General features: G+C 36.9%; 1 protein-coding gene across 2 annotated transcripts in view; it reads right to left on the reverse strand.

Moving 5' to 3' along the window:
* Positions 1–24,832, reverse strand: part of MEGF10 (multiple EGF like domains 10) — a 98,680-nt gene that overhangs the window by 6,914 nt on the left and 66,934 nt on the right. For both annotated transcript variants that reach the window (XM_057404398.1, XM_057404399.1), the window contains exons 13-23: positions 23,570–23,672; positions 13,929–14,075; positions 11,603–11,737; positions 11,103–11,231; positions 7,935–8,063; positions 6,146–6,274; positions 4,052–4,180; positions 3,287–3,523; positions 1,735–1,862; positions 1,454–1,577; positions 378–422 (exon numbers count right to left, since the gene is read on the reverse strand). In XM_057404398.1, the coding sequence (XP_057260381.1) occupies positions 378–422; positions 1,454–1,577; positions 1,735–1,862; positions 3,287–3,523; positions 4,052–4,180; positions 6,146–6,274; positions 7,935–8,063; positions 11,103–11,231; positions 11,603–11,737; positions 13,929–14,075; positions 23,570–23,672 (1,435 nt within the window). The remainder of the gene's footprint in view (positions 1–377; positions 423–1,453; positions 1,578–1,734; positions 1,863–3,286; positions 3,524–4,051; positions 4,181–6,145; positions 6,275–7,934; positions 8,064–11,102; positions 11,232–11,602; positions 11,738–13,928; positions 14,076–23,569; positions 23,673–24,832) is intronic.

Consider the following 24,832-nt stretch of genomic DNA (forward strand, 5'->3'; position numbering starts at 1 on the left):
AGAGGCAGCATGCAGCCTTACCTGGCTCTCTAGGCTGATTTCCAGGGCCATCCCTGTTCTGCTATTTAGAATAGGACTATTTTGTGACTCAGCTGTTACAGAAACATTTGATGGATGTGACACATAGGGAACTTAAAAAGGCTTGGCTTGCTGTTTTGTTTTTTTGTAGTTTGTTGGGATTTTTTTTTTTATTTTATTTTATTTAAACCTGCCACTCAAAAGAAAAAAAAATAAAAATTCATGCATTGATTTAATGTCTAGGAATAACTTAGTCCAAAATTATTTTATGTTTTCTTCACACAGAAACCAAAGATAAATTAGAAGAGTAAACTGACTGTCTACACAATTCACGTAAATGCATCAGAAAATCACCTCACCTTTCAGGGACTTTCCCAAATATCCCCTATCAAGTCCAAAAGCACCTGAGAAAAACAACACAAATAAACAGAATAGTTTTAGAAAAATTATTAGATAACGACTTCTAAAGCTTTTAAAATTGCCTTGGGACTAATTTCTACCTCAACAGAATAATTCTCTTATAAGCCCTGTGAAACTGCCTGATACAGGGGTACAGAAGCATTGTTACTACTTGCTTGCATGCTTTCAAACAGTAGCTTTCTGAACAGGGAAAGTGGTTAAGGTCATAAGGCACCATGGAATAAGCTAGTTCAACCTCACATACGTCATGGGCCATTACGTTTCCCCAGTTACTCTTGTATGAGCCTAATAACTGCTGTTTGTTTAAAGAGTATTTTTAGTCTGGATAAACTGTATCTACCAGAAAGGCATCCTGTCTTGACCTGAAGATAGCTCCATTTCTTGGTACTTTGCTTCCAAAGTTAACCACTCCCATTGTGTTGCCCAAAGTCATTCTGTTCCAGTCCCTTGGCCTGCACAAATGGCCTAAACACCTATTGTCTAAGTCTACAGCTTTGCAATTATCTGTTAGTAACAGATTTCTCTCAATATAAATCCCAATGTAAACATTAGCAGTCAGCAGTGCCTGACAACTGTCTTCAGAGACCTGGCACTTACTTGGTTACTAATCTATATGCAACCCCTAATTTATTTAAAAAGAATATGTAATTTTTGTACAATGTAAAAACTGTACAAAAAAACAGACCCTTACTGTACAGTACCCATTATTTTATGAAACTAATTGATAAGCAAATCTTTTTATAAAAATGAGATACTTTGCACATCTTGTCTCCATTGGGCATCAGACTGATTTGCTGTGACTGATTCACTGTTCCTCAAAAGGAGTTACTTTTTTATCTCTAAGAATGCTGCCTTAATGGAAGGTCAAATCCATGACCCGGAAACTCACACACAGTCTAAGAAGCCTGGCATTACTCTAAGTGGAGAACCAGAAAAACATCCCTGCTTTTCAATCCATCCCAAACACACTAAGTAACATTCACATTCTCCTTATTGTTTTATTTTTCCTTCTTACCAAGCTCATTGAGGTAGCCACCATGTTTCCAGTCTGCTGGCAGTGTCCCTGTGTAGTCCATGATGTTGCCTCGTTTTCCAGGTTCCACATTTTTAAGGTTCACAAACAGCTGGCTGTTTTTTGCCTGTATCAAAGAAAGATACTTTATAGAAACTGAAACTGATGAAAAGTTGCTGCATTTCCATGTGATAATCAGGGAAAGTTAAACTAAACAAGAAACATTAGGGAAGCAAATCAAAGGCTCTCATTTACACAAAAGGATCCAGATTTTTATGCTTTACCTTTGCCAGGGTCAGCCTGTCCATGTTGTTGACATGAGGTGGGGTAGTGCATTGAGTTAGAGTATGATAACTAGGATTAGAGAAATAGTGACTGTTTGCATTTCCGCCACTACCATGAGGAATGGTTTCTGAAATGGAAAAGAAATACGAATAAACAATTAAAAATAACATGGCATTTCTTTCTCAGGATATGTTTTTGACAGTACTGTCCTGATTTCAGAATCTGATACAGTTTCTTGGGGAAAAAAAAAAAAAAAGTTTAAAAATTTTGCATCCATTTGAAGAAATTAGAGATAGTAACTGACTAATCACTGCCTGAAGTTTCAAATCTCAATCTCTGGATTGGAAACAGATGGTGGAAAAGAGAGTATGTTAAAGATCTATAAAATCATAAAAATATACAGAAGGCAAAGAAAGAAGTACTCACTGTTCTTCCTAATAAAAGCAAGGGTACCTAATAAGTTTATAGTAAGTGAGTTTAAACCTAACAGAGCAAGCAGGTTTTTGCTCAACATACAAAGGAGTAGAAGCGAAGAAACAGAATAGGTAAAAATCTATTCTCAATTTACGGTAATAGTTATTAAACACTGTGATGTAAATACACCTTTTGGTTGAGAGGATTTCTATGCTGATAATTGTATATTTAGGAAAGTACTGAAGGCATATCTCTATACTTGTTATATATGCCACATAGTTTCATGTACCCATCCACATGCACTTTCATAGGTCGAAAACTCCTGTTTCAGGAGCATTGCTCCTTCTCTTAATTTGTTTTAAACTTAAGCCACTCTGCTATCTGCCTCTCTACAGAATCTTGCCCCAACTAATGTAAAATCCTGATTTTCTACAGCTGTAACAGTCTGTCTGTATTCAAGCTGTTGGCATTGTGTGTAGAAACTATTTTTTGCCACACTTTTCAATTCTGTTTAAAAATAAGCAAAGAGGAATAGAAACGTGCATACTTCCACATTTTAGTGCAGAAAAAACATTTGAGGGTTCAAAAGGTTACACAGTGTAAGCAAGGTGTATTGGCACTTGTTTTTTACAGTTAATTTATCTTACCAGGGTAAGCCATGTTCATAGTATCAAAAGCAGAGATTAAAAGACTATGATGCAGAACAAGCTAAGCAGCTGTAGATGCTGGCACAGACTCATTCTGAACTCAGGTGAAGTGTCCCTGATAGCTGAAAGGTAAGCACACAAGTCTACTATTGCATCCCACTGGTCTAGTGTGCTAGTTCACCAGCACTGCTGTCAGTTTGGTCTCAGGGGCTTCTCTCCTGTGAAAGGCAGGTGAGAGCAGTGTCTCACTCTTCCCCTTCCTAAACAGGGAACCCCTCCCCAGCCTCCCCTTCCAGGAAAGCTTCCAAGGCAGAACTGCAGTCATCCTTTTCTGAAATCGAGTATGTTCCTGCTCACAGCAGCCCTCACTAATGCAGAAACGTGAAGCATGCATAATTAAGCCCTGTTAGGGGCACAGCTGAACCACTTCAGAGCTCAGCTAAAAAAGCACAAGATCAAGAGACAAAGCCCTGTTCTAAATACCACTTACCTGAAATGGTGTAATCAGCATTGATGACCCTCATAGCAGGGGTATAGGTTACTGCAGGCATATTTGTTTCTTTTCCTTTCTGCTTTTGTCTGTAAATTATGAACAGCACTAGCAGGAAAAGCACAACCAGGACAAGAATAATGATGCCTGCTATAGCCCCTATCTGGTAAGAATCAGCAGGGATGGCGGTACTGGTACGGCTTAAACTGTTCAAGTTTCCCACTATAATTACACCAGCTGAAATACAAGAAGAAATGAAAATATGTGGCATAAATTCAGAGGCTTATGTGTCAGGAGCAGAAGACAATATTTCACTTCTAAACCTTTCTACTAATTTAACTGCATTTAATAATGCCAAAATAAAACTATGTCAGAAAGCAATATGAAGACAATCCTAGCCTTAAGGAAAAGCATTCATCTTCTTCAAAGAAAGAGATATTTTCATGGAGCTGAAAAAGTAAGAACACTCACTAGGCAAAAGCAGAGAGCAGGTAAAGCACATGCTCTATGAGCAGCCTGGGACAGCAGAGCACTGCAAAACATGTTACGAAATCTACACTTGAATTCTTTGCTCCAACAAACTATCACTGAGGCATTTAATATTTAAAAAAATCTACAGAACATGTATAATTTAATAGAATGGACTGTTTAAACACACATGCCTTACCAGGTTAATTTAATTAATAATATAGATATGGCATTTAATATATTAATCCAAGTTTTATATAAAACAATTACAATAATTTTATTGCATCTAGGTTTTACCTTGATCACACCTGGCCCCTTTCCAGCCTGGGCTGCAGTAACATGTTCCTGTGATGTGGTCACAAGTTGAGTTGTTCAGACAGTCACATATCTGCCGGCATCCATACCCGTATGTGCCTTGAGGACATTCTGCACAAAATAAGTGCAAATAAACATCAGACACAGTACTTCTTAAATGTTTTCGTGTTACAGATCTACAGCGCTTTACATGCTACCATACATTTCTAACCTCATACGTTTTTATACATGGCCAGCAGATGGCAATGTGTTATTAGTAGTAGACCTAACAGGGTGTTCCGGAAAGGTCCTGTCGGTATATGTGTGTATGCGTGGGAAAGGAGATTGTATTCAGAAGTGGTTTTCCTTTACTTGTACTGTTGCTGTCGCCGAGGCAATGAACTTAAGAAAGGAAAAAAAATAAAATAAATAAACCAAAACAACAACAAAATCTTACCTGTGCCCCAAACAAAGAACCCCCACAAACGCCAACATTTAAAAGGTAGAAGACCCTTTAAACTGGCGACAAAGTGCCAGTTTTACACCAGAATGTCAAGTCTCACAGGTTACTCAGATCCCTTCTTGAAATATCACATAATCATACGAGTGGAACCAGACATCTGGCTAGTGATATGTCATATGACAGATGTGCTGATGTAGTAAGAGTATGCCTACAGCATACTTTGGTGCTGCAATGTATACATTAAGGAACTACCTACAGGAGAAAAATGGTAAATTATGAAAAATAAGCTCATTGGAAGAGTTTTATGTTATTTTTTTCTCATGCAAAATGACTTCAATACAGTAATTAATTACTGATCAAAGTGTCTTCTACATCACGTAATCAGCATGATAGGGAATTATCCTACACTGATAAAAATTATTTCCTCTATACCACCACCTCTGTTAGTGTGTGGCTGGTTGCATTACTGTAGTTCTGACGGTTTGAGGAATTTGTGGTATTTCTTCACCTTCTGAGACTCAATTTTCTGAAATCTCTCAGGACTTTGTAACTATATTAATTTCGTTTTCATCTTTAAAAGAATATACCACATCTTTTATGTATTTCTAACTTAGAATAATTTACAAGATAATGTAACACATTGGATGCTAGATAAATATTCTTACAATCTTGGTAAATCTAGACTCAAGTGGAATTTTATGCTTATATACCTTCTCCTTCTCTTGGGTATACCCAGTAAAACAAGATTAGAAGTAATGAAGACAATGTTTGGGCAAACCCCATCACACTATAATGTATTTTGGCATTTTGAAATCTGAATTGAAATGAAAAGTCCATTTTTAAAATTTAAATTCAAATTCAGAAATGCAAAAATGTTTAATATTGTTAAATCATTATCAGATTATACTATGAAGTATAAAATCTATAAAACTTAATTATAAAGCTAGATTTCCTGAAGTATTCAAAATTATTTTTTATAACAGAGGAGGTTGAAAAGACTGCTTATTTGCAATGCAATATAATCCATGAAGGGTGGCAGCACCACTCTGTAGCATTAGCAAAACTTGGGCCAAAAGCCCGATTATTCTTTTAATATTGTACAACATTGTAACACTGTTGATGTCAGTGGTGTTATTCTTGTTTTCCTGGGATAAAGAATCACACACATATGAAAACAAAATGGTGATGCTTTTATCATCAAATTGTTTTGTAAAATCACATCATAAAATTAATTTTATCCTCTAGGATTGATGTACTTCTTTACTTTTCTATTAGTTTTCATTGTGGTTTATGCTAATGACAATTACTTCGATTCATTTGTTACACTTACAAGACAGAGTTGTTGGGTTTTTTTAGCACTATGTCCAAAGCAACTAGAATGAAGTACAAATGCCTCTTACATGTAGCTATAAATTGAAAGAAACAGCCATTCCAATCGGAACCAGTCTTAATAACTAATTCTGCAGGCTTTGATCTGTTTGGAAAAAGCTTAGGTCCAACTCCTGAAGCTCTTTCCCCATCAAAATTCCCACTAAAGTGAAGAGGTTGTATCACAACACCAGCCAAAACAACAGAGGTTTGGCTCAGGGTTTAATATTTGCTATCATGCATGGACAATTCCCATCCCTACTTACTCTGCTCACAATGCTTCCCCATGAACCCTGTGCGGCAGGTGCACTGCCCACTGATGTGGTCACAGTCAGCTCCATTCTGACATTGGCATATCAGTGCACAGTCCTTCCCGTAAAACCCTAGGGGACATCCTGCAATACAAAAAGAAGCAGGGGAAAAGGAGTGAAACAACGGCTCTGGAAATGAAATGCAAATATCCTTCTTAAGTATGTTATTGAGAAGTCTTATCTATAGCCCTACTATTCAGCATGGCATTCTATAAACATAATAGATCAAGACCTACCCTATTTTAAGTAGTTTAAAATACATGTTAGGCAAAAACTACATAAAAATGAGTTTGGGAAATTGCACAGACAGCAGATGTTCAGAAGAAGGCAGCAAGAAGGTCTCTTCAAAGAAATGGGTTTAAGATATTTGAAGGAGGAGAAAGAGGGCAGTTTGTGAACCAGAGCAGGGATTCTATTCAGTGACAAATGAACCCTTGGACATATTTTTGCACAGTTGATGTTGAAACATAAAAAAATAAAAACATATTGTATCTCAGCTCCTTGCCAAGATACCATTTCAGCATGAAGACATGTCACCACAGAGAGATCATTATTCATCAGCAGGAAGCAAAATAACCATGATAGCTGACAGCTGAACCAGTATAGTGAATGTCTTCCCAAACTGCATCCATATGGCCCTATAATACATCAGTTATTTCCTGCCACTATATTATTCACTTGAAAAAGGAGAGTTCTCATTATATGGAAAAGCGTACTTAAGAACTGAATGCAAAAGACGGCAGTCTTAATTTTCTTGAGTTCAAAATAACAGTTGTGCACAGATTACAGACACCAGGGGTGCCCAGATTGAAGGTAAACCAAATTGAAGCTGTAATGTGATAAAGAAGCCAACTTTATCAATATCTATCTCTAATAAATGCTTACTTCTCAAACTTAATATGAACTCTTCCCCAACATACAATGAGTTTGCAGGCAGCCACTGCATGACTAGTATTTTAATTTTAATTAAAAGTTCTTGGGAAAAAAAAATAAATATCAGATTAGCGTATTAATTACATGAAGAAAATTCAAAAATTTGTGAGTCTAGTGAAGTTAAGTTTCTAACTTCCAAATAAAATAACTTTATCAGTGTCTGAATTACAGGTGCTGAGCTAGAGCTGTTGTTGCAATTGATCCTGGAGATAGCAGTTACAGATACAAGATGTACTGTATGATCATTTTGCAGTGACAACAGGGACTGTGCCTCAGCAGACCACAGCCACAGCTAAGGTAGGAGCTGTTCTCATGGCTTCAGTCAGAGTCAGCTCTATCTTTTCTCACAACTCTTGGTCATCAGGTCCCTGCTATTAGAGCACTTGCTAGGATGGTTTCAGAGAAAGAGGAAATTAAATGTTACCATCATCCCACCCTGTGGGGAATGGTTGAAGAACTGACACTGTCAGTGCTTTGGACTGCAGCCAAACCACACATACACAGTGGTAGCATCTGAATGTCAGAGTCATTCTGTGTGTGCATGTGACAGACTCTTCCACAGAGATGCCCAGCTGCAGCCAAAAGTTGTCTTCTTCTGAAGAAATGCTAAAGAGGATCCCAAATGTAGCGATCAGCACTCTGATAGCGCTTATACAGGGCCTCCCCTGCAACCATGGAGGCAATGTGTTGCATCTTCTGTATCAAAAAAGTTCAGCAGCATGGGAAGAAATCAATGGTTAAAGCATGAAAATACTAAAGAAAAATTCTGTCAATGACTATAGACTAAGGATGGATAACAGAAGTCACTTACTTTGTGTACAGTAAAGGCCAGTCCATCCTGGCGTACATTTGCACTCCCCATCATAGGCACTGCAGTAAGCTCCATTATGGCAGTTGCAGGTGTGGATGCAGTTTGGTCCCCAGTGGGAAGGTGGGCAAGCTGAAACAACAATTAATCTCAAATGACAAAGATCCTTGATACCCATGAGCTGCTTACATTCATATATAACCACTGCTCCATTTGGGGTTTGCTTTTCTTTTAAACATATCTTTTGGGCTGCTGCATTCTGAGAAAAAAATACAGACTTTTTTTCTTTTTTAAACTAAGAAATCATTTTAGTCTAGATAGAAAGTGCTGAAAAATAGATAAAAGATTAGAAGTGTGAAAGAAACCAGTGATACATACTTGATACTCAGCACCTAGGACACGCATACCAGCTTTCACATACAGAAAGCCATGCAAGTTTCCTTTCTTAATTCATTTTTCAACCTGCAGACAGTTCAATAAGCACAATTAAGGGGATCAGCCCTTTAAGCCTCAAAAGTGAAGAAGAACAGAGAAGATTGAAACATCTTACAGCCTTAGACCCAAGAGCAATAGACACATCTATTGCTTTAGACCCAATACTAAGCTTACTTTTGGAAATAGATTGTACACAGTTGCCTAGACGTGGTACATATAATCAGGACCATACATTAATCATGTTAATTCAGTTGCTTCTGTAGGTCCATTAATCAATATAATATTTCTAAAACCCAAGTAATTCTCTATAAAATGGGGATTTTTTTTTTTTTTTTTCACAATCATTTGGACATGTTACAAGATATAATTTTACTGTAGATTTTTGAATGCTTTGAGAATGCCATGGTGAATTAATTTGATACTATGTGCTGCCATTAGAATTGTGAACGGTTCCAAAATGATAATTACTATTCAGACACAGCAAAAGATAGTTTTTTTCACATCAGAATATCACTAAATGCAGAAAGTACTCTCAAGAATAGTCCTTTTCTGCTGATTAGGATTTACATCCTGGGGTTTTTTTTTTGTTTCTTTAGTTAAAGAGATGCACAAGCTAAGAATAGCTTTATGGAAGTACAACACGAGTATTTCACAAGACATAAGAAAGAGATCAGACATCGAAGCCTTAGCTTTATACCTGCGTAAGTTTAAAAAGGCTGGTAACTCCTTTTGCTGGTACTGATTTTGTTGTCCAGAGACCTGTCTGACAGCAATAGGAGTTCCTGAATCCTTTAAATGTTTGCATAATGATTCATCTATGTGTAGGCTATATTTTTGCAGTGTTCTCTTGGTGCAAATTTCACTTTGTTAAGAAATACACTATGTTATATTGAAAGAAAAGTACTAAGCTTGTTTTTTTGTTCTTTCCATTTCAGTTGTGCCACACAATTATTTTTAGTATTGTTTTGTATTCAAAATTAATGGTCAATGAAGAAGGAATGTAAATCACATGCAGACCAAAGGTTAGAAGTTTCAAAAGGGTCACTCTTCCAAAAGAAATTAATGGAATCATTATTTTCCATGTGAACGAAAAGCCTTTATACAAAGCAAATAAACTTCCTCTGTTACGGTCCATGAGCACAGCCTCAGTAGACGCTTCCATTCATATTGCTGGCACCATTTTCTTGTTATTGATTCAGTAAGTCCCTCCTCCTCCTAAATACCCCTATTCTGCTACTCTCCCAAATACCTACTTATTTTACCATAAAAACAGGGACCTTTGTTGCTACTGGCTTTCACAGAAACGGGTCCAAGATTTATTTTGGTATCATATTGACTTGTGCATGCTAATCACTTCACGGAACGTAGCCAGCAAAGCTTTTTTAACAAGTTGACCAGATGTTACATCACACTACTACAGAGCCCGTTAACCTGGAGCAGTCAACCCATAAATGATATAAAGCAATGTTATTAGGCATGTTGTTAGGAAATGCACCTCCCTGGAAACCCCACCACAATGTCTTTTGAATTTTGACATATCAGGGTCTTGTACAGCTTCTTTTATTCATAAAAATGGGTTGGCTGAAATTTTGGCATGTGAGCCAGACTGTATGCATTTTGGTACCTTATGGATTTGGATATGTTTCTTGTGAGAATTTTCCTTCAGATATTTATTTCCTGTCATTAGTAATTTGCATAGACCAAGCAAGGCATCTGGGAGTGCCTAATTATTTAATAAAATATGAAACAATAAAATTACCCTTCTTTTTAAGTCAGGAGCAAAATAATCCCTGAGTTTAGCATACCAATACAATATTCAAGTGAGGTAGAATGACACTAAAAATATGTATCTGTGAAACAGTTAGAAAAAGAAGAAAGAAAAAAATCCATTAAAAAGTTGTAAGTACTTTAAAAAGTCATGGTGAAAAGTTTGTTAACAAGATGTTCAAAAGTTTAACCAGAATAAGGATGATCTTGCAGCCAGAGCAGTAAATTTTATCTGACAAAATCTTGACTCTGTTCTGTGCCTTGCCAGTGGCTCTATATGCAACTGTGTTAAGAAAAAACACTGCATTTAAGTGCCTCAGCTCCTAATTTGTAAAATAATACTTCTGTTAAACATAAGACTGTCCTGAGAATACAAGCCCTGATATCTTCACCTTACCATGGAAAGACTGAATAATTATGGACAAGCAAACTACAAGTCAAGAACCCTCTCTTCAATGCAAGATTCATCAAGTCACAGACTTTTTCATGTTGGAAGAGACCTCTAGCATCACCTAGTCCAACATCAAAGGATCTTCAACAGTGATAATTTCACAACCTCTTTCAGGCTGGAGACTTCAGAGCCTCTGTGGACAATTGCTGTGCTTGACCACTCACACAATAGGGATTTACTCTTTTTTTTTTCTTTTATCTAGCACAAGTAACCCTTGCTGCCACTTCTGAAACAAATTTCATGCAGCTTCTCTACAACTCTTCCTTGGACACGGGAAGAATGAAAATTGATCCCTTTCTGTCATATGTTCTAGCCCACTTGCTAGGAAAATCATAGTGCAGATGTGTTTCTGATAGTGCTGATGAAATGCAGAAGTTCAGGATCTCTTCATTATATAACATGAAGTCCTCATTTCTGACTTACACAGTGGTTTTTTACCAAAAAAAAAAATAGAGAATTTAAATAGCCAAACCTTGATCAATTGTTTCAAAAATAAAGGAAAAAAAGATGATACTTACGCTGAGAGCAGTCACTACCAATCCAGCCAGGGTAACACTGACAGGATCTATCAATAGGATTACACGTTCCGTTATTGGTACAGGTGCATATGCCAATGCAGTTCTTGCCAAATCTGCCACTGGGACATACTGAGAACAAGTTGTCAGAATTAGAACTCCTAGTCATCAGAACAAGATTTTATTTTCCTTATTTCAAGAGAAAGCAACTGGTACTTGGATCAAGAAATGTGTTGCTTAGTATAATGTTAAAGTAAGGCATTAAAAGTTCTGGTAAGACCAGTATACATACTCATTACACAAATAATGCAAACAAGGATACAACGGGTTTTATACTTCAGGATCAAATGTTCAAACAGCTTAAACCTGCTTAGGATTTCTAATTTATAAGCTGCACATACTAAACCAGAAACTATTTTTGGTTTCATTATTTCCAAATTATGACATTAAAATTATTACAGTGCTTGGTCTGCACCCCATAAAGTCTTTATTATAACATGTACCTTCATTACAGAGGGCTCCTGTAAATCCAGGTAAGCAGTCACACAAGCCAGTAATGTGGTGGCAGGGACCGCTGCTGTGTACGCACTGTGGGCATGTCTGGCTGCAGCGGTGTCCATAAAACCCAGGGGAACAAACTGGAATTAGAAAGAACAAATAGTCATTGCTTCCTGTATTTTCTCTGTGGCTGTGAACTACTCTTCAGTGCATGAGTTCCTAACCTTGAATTAGCTCTCCTTTCTAAATACACAAGAATTGCAGTGGTGGTTGTTATTTATAAAGTCCCCTGCTTTACTCACAAAAGGAGATTTGCTCATCTTCCTCAAGGGTTGACTATATTCTATTTAGTAATGATTTAGTTTCATTCCATTACCTGTCAGGCCTCAGTGCCTTTGAGTTATGTTTGAAATGCATGTATACTATACATATTATATGTATTTTGCTATACATTACATGTCCTCTGCAACATCAATGTCTTTTAAAGCACCTTTGAAGAAAAGCAATTTAAAAAAAGTAGAGTGGGTAGTTTTATCTTTAGATGACTAGGGTCATCTTAGATCTTGACTTCTGTATTTTCTAACTTAAAATACAAATAGCCATTACTTCACTGAGAAAAACATACAAATGTTTTCCATTCATCCTTTTATTTATATTCACTGTACTCATTACATGGTACAGACAGCTATGCATCATCTAAAATTTAGGGAACCTTAGAGCAGAAATACAGAGTCATCTACTTAATTCTTACACTAAAGTCACTCATTTCTTAAAAAAAAAAAAATGGAGGAGGAAAAAATTTAAATAAAAAGACTTGCATAAAATCTCCTTTGTTGCTTTAATCCCTTTTGACATTTATTTCCTGATAAATTAGAATATTAGGTAATGCATCAAGAGAAATACCTGTTTCACAGCAGCAATTAGCACTGATGAAAACTAGCTTGGAATCTTTTCCATTTTAATTTCATTCAAGATTCAGTCTTTTAATTATACACTTGAGAGAAGTTATCTGGCCAGACCTCTCTAGAGAGATTAACTTTTCGTAGTGAAACAGTGCCAAAAGGTCTTCCTGTTTACTGAAAAGGCACTTTCTGACTGAGATCCAAATTATTCATATGACCTTTGTCTTCCTAGCCTCCAGACCGTACATCAGAGAGGGACTCTGACAGCCACTGGACTGGAAGCCTCTTGTCCAGGTTATAGGCACAGTTCCAAAACACTGGGACCATTTTTATATGTAGTGTTACACTTAGTCTGCCTTTGGATTAACCGATTAACTGCTAGGCCTTTAGAGATTAGATAGTAACAATAATTTCTGCATTTAGTTAAAAATGCTTAAGGAATGCTAATGCCACACTAATGTGGGATTTAGCAGTGCCATAGGCAATTACATTTTTCAGCTTGAAATCTTGCCTTTCCTAGACTGTAAGACTTTTTCCTCCTCTGGTTCTCCTTCTGCCTTCTAGTAACCATATCATGTCATCTCCTGCCTTTAAGCCTCTTTTGAAGAGCCTATAAGCAACTCCACTTGGCCTACTACACCTACTTCTTGACCCTATTTCTGGAAGACCTCTCAAAACAGGGTTACCCTCCAAGTGCAGAGGACTCAGTTCCTCTTCTCTGAACACCTTTTCCTCACACCTTCAACAATTCAGACTGAAGGCAGCTAGATTGCTGACAAACTGCGACAAATCTTGGAAGGGTAGATATTTTGTGCATCAGCTTATTTTTGCCTCCCTGTTTTTGGTATATTTTGCCTCAGTTCACCTGTATCTCTTCTTGTAACATTTAAATTTTACAGAGACAATTTTTCCAAATGCAGCTATATGTACACATGATATCATCTACTTACCGTAAGGCCTTATCCCTCCGGCCATTCTTTGCTGCTTCAAAATAAGCGTTAAAAGAAGGTAGTAATTTAGCCAATGATTAGACTCAATGGGAAGCCTGGGTGTCTAGCTGCTGAATCTCATACATGTTTTATTTACCTACTAAAATATGTATTACGAAGTTAATGTTCATCAACGACATCTGGAAATGTTTGCCTTTAGAAAGGAATGCCGTACTGAATTTGTTTCTTTGAAAGTCATGTGCATAGAAATGTCACAGCACAGACAGTAAACGAAAGTTCTACAAGAAGAGCACTACTAGTTGGAAACACTTTTTAATTTCAAGTAACACTTATTTCTGCATATTCATACCCTTTGACACAATATCCAGTCAAAGAGTGCTTCATAGTACTTTATACTACAATTAAAAAAGCATTATGGTATTATATTCCAAGTAAGGGAGGGAGAAACAGAGATTTTAAAGCATTTATTTTGTCCTTACTTCTCTGACAAGTGGTGCCTCTGTATCCTGGTGCACACTCACAGATTCCGTCATCTGGAGAGCAGGATGCTCCATTTTTGCAGTAACAAGACAACGAGCAATTTGGACCCCACTGTCCCTCAGCACACACACTGTCACAGTGAATTCCTGCAACCATAAATAAACAAAACTGCCAGCCTTTGTAAAGAACTCTTACATGTAGTTAGTTTAAACCTTTAGTCCCCGAAGAACTCATTTTTAAAATAAAGCTCACAAAACTTATTTATTAAAATATCATTAACATAAGGAAAATATAACAAGGTAAACTTGCATCTCTGCTCCTGCCTTCCCCCAGAACAATTAATTTCTTTCATTTTCCAGTTTTGAAAGATGTACATAAGGGCTGATCCTGAGTTCTGTAACAGGAAAGCACTCCTGCAGATTTACAGGGAACATAAGAGCTCAATGGGATGCTACCTCCAGGCTTCCTGCTTGCAGATACTTTAATATCTACAAAGAAAAATGCAAACCTCTGAGTAGGATAAAGAGTTTGATAGTTTTCCAAGACCTTTACACATATAAAAATTTTAAAAGGTCTTTTATTTCTCTCACTTTCATCATTCGTATCAATAAAAAGAATAAAAAGAAGAAAGTAATTTAAATGCAGCAAAATAATGGCTTTCGCTTTCTCCATAATGGGTGTTTCAAAACAGCAAAAGCTTATTTTCAATTTTAATGTTAGGGAAATGCACGACAAAATGTTTTGCAAAAACTTTTCCTCCTCAATGTAAAAATACTTAAGGTCTGACATAATTTTATTTAATAATAGGGTGCAGGACATGGAATGATTTCTAATTAGTCATGAACTGATTACTGCTCAGCCTCATACCAAATGGAAAAATGTAGCACACACAAAGGGTTCCCAAACACACCATGTGAACATTCCAAAATGCTTAGCTGCAACAGTGTTAAGGATGCTGGTCAGTCAGTGCTTTGTCTAACCATTTTTGACACAAAATTTATTATAAAATGGCCACAACCTGAAACCCTATACATAAATCATAATACAAATTGCTAATTGCAGTCATCCAGTCATGTGATGTTTTATTTCTTTGCAATGCAGCAACATTAAATATCACTTTCCTGTTTGCTTTTTTCACTGTCTGCTTTCTAAAAGCATGCTGCATGCTAAATGCCAGCGGGCACCACGGTGGAACTCGGACCGTATTGTGTCTACAGTACTTTGGATTAACAATTAAGTATTATTGTAATGCTTCTACTGAATGAAGCCCTTCGCTAAAGGAAAAGTGGACTGGATCCAGCCACAATCATGTCTTGCTTTGTAAGGATTTCCAGCAATATATGCCACAGGTTCACTGGCTGCCAGTGTCATAAAAAAGCAAAGCAGTTTCACATGTTGCCACTAAAAAGTTCTTTTAACTTTGAAGAGCAAAACCTACTGTTCGTAACAATGCTGAAAAAAAAAAATATACTGTTTACTGATAGACCAGACTTAGAGATTATTCCTCAACCCTTGCAGCATTTGCTTTGTAAAGCTGCCTATATCCAAATACCTAACTCCCTAACTAGGGAGTTAGGGAAACTCTAGGCTCTCAGATTGTTTGCTTCTCTGCAACACAATCAACAGACTGAATAATCAAATATGTGGTTCAACAGATCGCACCAATTTATGCCAGCAAGGGAGAAAGGTACATGTCTTTTAGAATCCAGACACCAACCAGCAGCAGACAGTACATAGGCCACCTGAAAGCCCCAACTGTACAATGACCGTTGGTTAATACTGATCTAAACCAAATTTATTGTCAAGAAATGAAAGCTCTCTTATATCACTACTTATTTTTTTTTTTTTCATTTTTGCCTGTGTAAGTAATGTCATTCTCCTTTATTCATCTACATTTGAGAGGCACTGTAGGCTTGCTTCTCAGTAGCCTGGGTCAACCTTTTCATTAACTCCCTATTTGTGGATAAATAGATAAAATAGAGTGGTTTGATTTTGAGAAATGCTGATGCACATGAGCTGGATGAGATCACAGTGCCTTTTTTAGAAACAAGACCACTTACATTTCAATTTGTAAGAAATCGCTCTGCTTTAGGTTCCCAAATTTGAGAACTCAGGTTTGTAAGTCTGTGAAAGCATAAGTAGACACATGCAGAGCATCTCAGAATTGAGCCTAGCATTCCGCTCACGTGTTATCTGTCATATCATACATAGCTTCAGTTACTGAACCCTGCTAGAGAAAAGACATTTTTCACAGAGCTTTAATGGGTTTCAGTAGTGTTCAGTATACAATGGTCACTATTAACAAGTCAGCAGTTGCCAAGAGTTACCATAGTGCATTATCTGAGATTATGTAGACCAGTGACATACAATAACAACAGGCTCAATTATATCATCTTGATCTGTGAACAGAGGATGCTTTATGACAGCATGGTGTCAAAGGGTGATACTGGGCACACTAGGATAGAAAAGACAATGGGCCCCATACTGCATAGATCCACGATACTTAAAAGAGCCAACAACTACTATTAAAAATAAAAAGGAAAAATTTCCTCCAGTACACATCAGGGAAAATTATCCATTAGGGAAACTGAAAAAAATATCTTTTTTTTTTCCCACTTTCACCCCTTATAGTCAGGTGAAGAATGGTATCCCCCTACTTAGCAAAGAAACAGTGCATCCTGAGTATCACTGGGTAATAACTGTGGGAGTATAACATACTACAAGTGTGCTGAATACTACTTCTGTTCCCCTGCAGAAAGAATTCTATTCTATTCATTATTGATCACAAGCAAAATTAATTTCAGTCCTCTGTGTGCATGCCAAGAATGTATGTAGCAAAGCCGAAAGACCAGTACATTCAGTGACTTACTGCATCTCTACTTATAAAAAGATTTTACAATCTCACTCACTGTTATTTAGATAAGTTCACAAGGCACTTAAAGAAACTGAGTTTCACATCTTATAGGTGTAAAAATCAAATGTGTATTTTTGAGAAAGAATAGGTTAGAAATATTAAAAGGATTAAAAAATTGAAAAAAGAATTTTCCAGACTGACGCTTTATATGAAATTTCAGCAAAGAAAGGTATGCTTTTATAGAAGAGCTAAACGTTTTTGAGGAAAAAAAAAAACACTTTTACTAGAACTTACAAAGCAAGATTAGACTCAGCTTTTACAATAATGGCATCAACATTGTACTGGCAATTGCCGCAATTTCAAGCGAGTATTAATCTCTTATAAAATTAAATTGGTTTTTATAAGTTTTTTTCATGTTGATTTTGATAGTGATAAGGATATATGAGAGGAAATGTTTTTGCCAGAGCTATGGACAAAGAGCTCTTTGATGGCCTTCACAAGTTGCTAGGCAATAGCTGAATGGTCATGATAAACTTCAGCTAAGCTACTCTGAAGAAATGCTCATGCATTTAATGCCCAGTGCTTTATGCTGGGGGCCTCACATCTAAATCAGCATTCCCCCAGCATTCGTAATTGCATGAATGAAGTAAATAAATTCTTTAGGTATACCATAGTTTCGGCCCATGCCAGCAGAGTGTTTACATACTCCCTATGCTATATTTGCAAGTTGAAACTTAATGATCCATCCAATTCTGATCAATGGAGAGCTAATTTGTTTTAGCACTTGAAGGGGGAAAAAAATCTACCAATAATTTCTTACATTCTTCCCGATAATTTATTATTGGACTAAGTGCTATTTCATAGCTTGTTAGGTTTCCATTAGTCTGATAAGTAGCTATTCAAACTTTAAAAATATTTTTTTTTTCATGAAGAACATGTATTTGCTATACATATCTTCACAAAACATGGAGCTTTCCAGTAGAGACTCTCAGAATTAAAACCTATTTGTGTATTGGTATACTTCCCCTATATTAGAGCTAAACTGGATATACAACAGCCTAAATAAGAGAAAGATCAAGCCCTCAAAACCTGGGGAAATCTTTGTGTCATTAAAGCTAATGATATATTTACATTATGGTCCAAGACCTCACTCTTCATATTCTCCCTTTGTATGAGAGATAGAAACACTAGATCACATCTGCTCAAGGAAACTGAGATTTCTGGTGGTGGCAATTACTCCCCTCCTTTTCTGTCCATTGATGGAGGAGCAGCTCAAAGAAAGGAGAAAAACACTACAGGGATATGGTGAAAAACATTGTAGGCACTATTTAGCAGTGAATTGTCTTTAAGGGAAGTACCTTGCCCACTAGCTGAAGGCAGCCAGAAGACTAAAGAAAAGTGTCTTAAATTAAGGAGTTAATGAAAGGATCGAAGATATTTCTTTAGAAGTTCAGACTGTTGCTTCTTCGCTGCTGCAGCAGGAGAATTTGTGCCCATGAGTTCTGGTAGGAAGACAGCTACAAAAGCTTGTAAACAAAACCAGCACTGTAAAGACTGGTATTTCTTCCACATAAAGACCCAGCACAACAGATAGGCAATAGAGATACAGACACAGTTAAGTCCAGATGTAGGGTAGGCCAAACCTCTTATTGAAGAACTCATCTCCCTAGGTTTGGAAAGTAAATATGATACTTATCAAGACACAGTGCCTGCATATAGTTGCATTCTGTGGCACACTGAATATTCATCACAATGGGAGGGACCTCATGCATCAAGAGCCATGTGGAAATCAGCCAAGGGGGAGAGAAACCCATGTTCTTGCAAAAGGTTCTCCTCTTGGGTTGACCAAGGTGCCCGCACCACGCACACCACTCTAGCAGAGCTTGTTTCTCACTCTTAAGGAGAGGGAGACCCATGAAAAAGTACAGGTTTATATCTTTCATTCTGCTATGTAAGAGGGGAAGAAAATGCATTAGACATTAAAAGCTAGGGACCGAAGGAGAGTTGTGGTTAGCACTTCCCAGGGGACCTGGTTATTTGCATCAGTGTGGCAGGTGTCAGATGGCAGTCCTCCCTGTTATAATCCAGCAACAAATATGCCTCTTAGAAATAATGTCAGGAGCACATGGAAAGGCACAGCGCTTCCTCACAGAAACAACACATCTGGTGATGGGCAATCTGACTAGTGTCAGCAGGTGTTCAGCACAGCAAAAAGCCACCAACACCCTATCTGCTGTAGCATATGAATGAATACTGTGCACACTGGTAAAATGTAGGCTGATATTACTGCATCTGTCTTTCACACAAACCAATGCTATTGTTTTGTTACAGATAGCAGACTCGCGGTGTTTAGTAATCCCTGGCACCACCTAACCTTTAAATTGATTTTAAAAATAACAAATGTGGTATGACATGGCATTTCTTCACAGAGTAGTCCAGAAGAACTGCACCCAAAAAAGCACAACAGTAAGGTGTTATCACACAGATTAACAACCACATTACTATAATGCAAACTGTCTGGAGAAAAAAACCTTGTTCTTTTTACAATGATGTACTGTGAAATCTCAGTTTGCAAGAATGTTAATTTTCTAATCTTTTAGGGAATTTAGAAAGATTGTATTTTGACAGTTGCTTGCAGAATTAAGATATGAAATTAACAGTTAACATGGATTGTGGTCACTGAGAGAAATGGTAGAGGTGGCTCTTCAAAGTTATATAATGTTTTGGTATAAATTACTAGAAGAATTGCTAGAAGAATTAATTACCATTGCCTACTGCAGGAATACATTTTCTGTGTCTTTCATCTGCTTTCTATTTTAATGGTTCTTATTCTTCCCCTGTCTAACTATTGCACTCTCTCCAAATGAAGAAAAGTTGCTTATGAGATAAAGTGAAAAAGTCAAGGGACAAGAGCATTTGGGGCAGACATCATCCTCAGCGTGGGCAGTGTTTCTCATTTGTGCCATCCTATCACGTGGCTCCTGGAATGTGATGGAATGGTCAGATTGCCAGGAAAAACATCATCCTTAACTCTTGCTTTTTTAAGCAGAATAAGGCTGCTGTACAGGGAGCATTTGGTGTAAATCAGAAAGTGTAGGATTCCTAACAAGAGTCCCATAAAGGAAGTCACTTTTGTTTAGATGAAAAAAATCTGACTATCCTCATAGGCAACAGAACGTAAATTAAAAACAGAAACCCTAAATTAAAATAGAAACCAATGAAAACAAATTTTTTCTTTCATTTTATAGCAGCTCATGAAAACACAATAGTCAGTAACTGAACTTACGTGTTTGTTCAGAACTAGGACCTAAGAAGCAAAAGATAATATATTGGGCCTCTTAAAAATAAAATAACACACTTAAAACCGCTAAACTATATAGCATCTTATTGTTGTCCAAGTGGTCAGCTGCAGCTGTATCTTGAGATGAAAGTAAAGGGTAGGATATTAGCTAGGCTACCCCTTTGGTAGGTGGCAGTAGCACTTATGTCCACTTCAGCAGCTCAGAGATCCCTCCCTATGCAAGTGAGCATGCACAGTACTAGGCTAGTGACCTCCCTCCCTGTGCATCATGTTTCCTGTTCCTCAGCATTACAGTACAACTTTGTCACCCAGCAAGGGAAAAAGTCTTCCACCCTTCGCTTATTTTTGCAAAGTTACATAAACTATTCCCTCTGATTAAATTCCTTGGGGAAAGTGTAGACAACCGCTCTGTGCACAGGGCTGAGAAAAATACTACATTTAAAATATGTATTTGGAAACTTTATATAATTTTGGTGGCATCAAAACAGCTGAGGGAGTTCACCTTGCACTCATCAATTTATTCTAGTTGAAACAGAAAAGAGACTCACTAACTACATTTCTAAGCCTCTTCAAATGTATTTTTTAACATTACTCTCTCAATGTTTTTTAAACAACTAAAATCCTTCATTTGGGTTAGATAAGCATCAGACTGATCCAAAATCAGTTTCTTCCTCTCTTTGGTTCTTTTTGGTAGGTACTACTAACCACCAAAAATCTATTAAGTCTGATGTTTACTTTAACAAATTTAGCAGAAAATAAATTCTAAGCTATTCTAACATAATTTGTTTCATTTTAGTACCCTTCTATATTTTCACAAAGCCTCCATCTGATTCTCCACCTATTATGCACACAAATACACATAGCACCTCCCGTAATCCTGCAATCTAATTCTATCTCTCCAATGTAACATTGCAGTACAGCTATTTGAGAACCTGTTTCTAAAGTATTCTCTGTTTTTTTTAATCATTCTAAATATAAGCACCTACACAAAGACCGAATTCCTCATGGGTATTGCTCTGACATGTGAAGTGTGGGAGGAGGGTTTTTCCAGACACTCAGTATAAAGCTAACTATGCTGTTTATGTTATATTGTCTGTCTAGACATCACCAACATGTTGAAACTAGTCTGTTACACACACTGTTGTGATGGCATCATCCAGGGACAGATACTCAATTTTTATCTGTAATCATGCATGAAGTATCTTTCTAGTGAAATCTTTTTCCTTACTAAAAAATGGAGACAAAAAAAAATTTCACTGAAGGCAAAAATATTGTTACATTTTCAATACCTGAACTCAAGCACAGTCAAGGTTTGTGCTATGCTTGAAGCCGTTGTCACATCCTAGGTTAGTTGTAGCACACTGGCTAGGTAACTTTTATACCTCTTACAGAAAGTTGCTACATTTTTTTGTACAGCCTTTCTAAACTACTTATTTTAATATGGCTCACTCAGTAACATACTTTTGGTCTCAGTTTTAGAACACTTGCAAGATGTATTTTGAGCAGTACATCTGGAAATTGTGAACAGCTCTAACTGCCTACACCATGGTTGCTCAAGATTAGGAACTGTTCACATGTTTTTAATATGAGTATTCTGTGCTTAATATATTTGTTAATTTAAGGAATCAAATTTTGAGAAGATCCAAATACAAGTTTGAGAAAGTTGTCCAAACACACACTCACGATTACCTGAAACTAGCTGTGAGTAAGAATTCGTCAAAAGCCATTAACATCATAACAAAATAAATACAAAGTAGTGTCTCACAAAATAGGAATAGATGGCATAATGCTAATAGTATATTTTTACAATTCACTCAGATAACTTTTATTATTTTTGCGTTCTTGTGGTAGTAACTTCCTAGAGGTATCTGAGTGACTGATGTTAAGACAACCTGCAGCTTGGGGAAAAGGATTAAAACCAACAAACTGCTGGCACAGTTAGGTGAGTGCTGGCTCTGGAAGACTCTCTCTTTCACACTGGAAAGTGTGACAAGCAGGAGACCCAATGGTTAGACAGGCCTTCTCAAAGAACTTGGCAGAAGCTCAACATACAGACAAATTGCAGAAATCATAAATGGGTTTGGACTTTCAAAGCAAAGCAAGAGCCCTTTCTGCCCACGGCTGTGTCCCTGGGAGATACTTCTGATCCCCTTTCCCCCCAGTACTTACAAAAGTCACGTTTATCTGAACAGAAAGCATTAAAAAACACCAGGTAAGCTGTAATCAACTACAACTAATCAACCTGAACTGGAGACTGTAAGTATAAAATATACTTTGAACAAAATGCCTGTGATCCATCTAGGGAGCTATGGGGGTGAGGGGGAGAAAGGCATACAAAAATCAAAGTTGGACAAAAAACTTAGTAAGGACTGTTCCCAAGGAAGTCATAAGCTCTACACAAAATTCTGTGAGAATAATTATTTGCTAAACTTTTCAAATAAATGTCTGGAAGCAAGCACCAGAGAAAAAAGAAAACAATTATATCATGAACTCGCAAGTTACTTAGGAAAAATATTAACTTATAAATGAGTGGACAATAAATAATAGTAAATGATATCTGAAATCACAAAAAAAAGAACACATCCCTTTTCTTTTCACAGCAGAAACATGCTTTATTCACTTAATGTGTGTTTTTCATGCTAACTTCTCATTATTAAAGGAAGGAGTCCACGCAGACAGGTGATATGAAACCTGACCTATGCAACACTAACAATATCCCAGTGAGACAAAGTCACGAACACTTGGAGAGGGGCAAACTTACAGTGTGAATTAAACCTCACAGAAGATGGAAGAGTATTCCCAACACTTATTGCTTAGAAATCTAAGTGAGCACTAAAGCTACCTCCTAGAGATAAAGGGAACATTGCATGACAGCTTGCCCTTGCATAGATTCATCAGATTTAAAAAAAAAAAAATGCTTTCCACAAATTAGTCAGGGTAACAAGAGTGTCAAATTCAAATTTTGAATAATAATTAAATATATATAGTTCTTAAAACCACAATGAAAATGTTGCAGAAACTTTGTGAAAAAAGGTGCAACAATTTTACATACAAAAAATATGTGCAGAGAAACAATTTTTCCAACAGTTTGAGAAACTCAAATGGCAGCACAGTATCTGCAAGGTTTATCCTCTTCTTGGCTGCCTGAGCAAAGCTTTCTGAGTTCCTGGATGTGATGCTGTGCTTACCAAAGCTTCCAGCTCAACCTTGAATGTTTAGATTACACATCACTTTCATAAGAAACCATACGGTAGAGGTACCCAAGTGTTAAGATTTCCCCTTCTATTCCCAGTTATCCGTGGATCCCATGCTCAACAGATTTTCAACATGTGAATCATATGTAGAAGCAGCCACAGAACTGTCCCGTTTCTTCTTCCAATCCCACAAACTCCTCCGTTCCTCCTCTACCCACAAAATCAAAATACAATACCAAGCCCCAAACATGTTGGAAACTCTCTTGTCCTTCACAACAGTCTCTTTTGTACCTGACCATCCCGGCAGACAGCGACAGTATCCTGTGGTGGGATGACAACCATCCGCATGGCTGCAGTCACAGCGTTCAGCACAGTCCAGACCGTATGTGCCATCCTGTGGCAACAAAAGAAACCAAACAACCCAGAGATGATGACAAGCGGAAGTTAGAGGAGAACAAGTTCTGGTCAGTGCAGCCTCAAAAAGCAACCACTGATCATTCCTGCATCCATAATCTGCTTTCTTAATATAAAATGGCATTTGGAACATTCTTGTGGCCTACACCTCCATTCTCCATTTAAAAGGGAAATATAAGAATTTATTACATTCTCCTGAAAAATCCCAGACTAATGGACCTGGAGATAATGATTCAGAACACAGTAACAGGCTGCAATGAAAACTTTCTTGTACTTGTCCCTCTAATTTCTCCTACAGCTGAGTTCCTATTCCAGGACCATGATGTCCCTTGATGGAAAAGTAATTTAGTCTCCCTTCTGCCTCAGACCCTCAGCACTTTATATGTTGGTCAAAACTACTATTGCATAAAGCCACAACTTCTAAACAAGAGTAGTAAAACATTAGATTAAAATATGCCTTCAGTGTGAATTTTATTGCTTAACAATGCAAACTCCATCACTTTCATTTGATTAAAATCCTTCCTTCTGCATTACAGCGTATACTATGTAAAAAAAAAAGAAGCTCTTTGGCTATGAGACAGTGTACAAAATAAAATTATTTTTTGGCTATGAGACATTTCTTGAACCACAAGAGAGATTACAAAGTCGAACACCCGTCTTGGGGTATTCAGCTGTGCCAAAAGAACACAGCTGATTTTCATAGAACTACATCTAAACACTTAAATTTGCCTTTTCTGCTTCTTCTGTAGAAGACGGCACAAACGTTTGGGGGTAACTCCATACAAAATCGATCTGAGAAACTGAAAAGAGAAAAATCTTTATAATTGCATTCTCAAAACAAGGCAAAGTACAACACTAAATTGATTTTACAGAAGTGTCAAAACCAAATTAAAAAACTATGTAAAAAGCAAGTATAATTTAACATAATATATATATTATAATAATAATATAAAATAACATAATTTAACATAATGTGGGGTTATGCACAGCAAAGGCAAAAAGGAAAAAACATATGAGGTTTAAAACCCAATCATTTAAATTTGAGGTTAAAAATTGGTCTCACCCACATTAAAAATCAGAATAAAACCTGTATGAAAATGTATCTGCTGTTCTGCAGTATTTTTAGTCTGCTATGTATTT

The sequence above is a fragment of the Pezoporus wallicus genome, unplaced genomic scaffold (assembly GCF_028554395.1).
Source record: "Pezoporus wallicus isolate ANWC-B61680 ecotype Strahan unplaced genomic scaffold, APGP_CSIRO_Pwel_v1 contig_7293, whole genome shotgun sequence".
Taxonomy (NCBI): Eukaryota; Metazoa; Chordata; class Aves; order Psittaciformes; family Psittacidae; genus Pezoporus; species Pezoporus wallicus.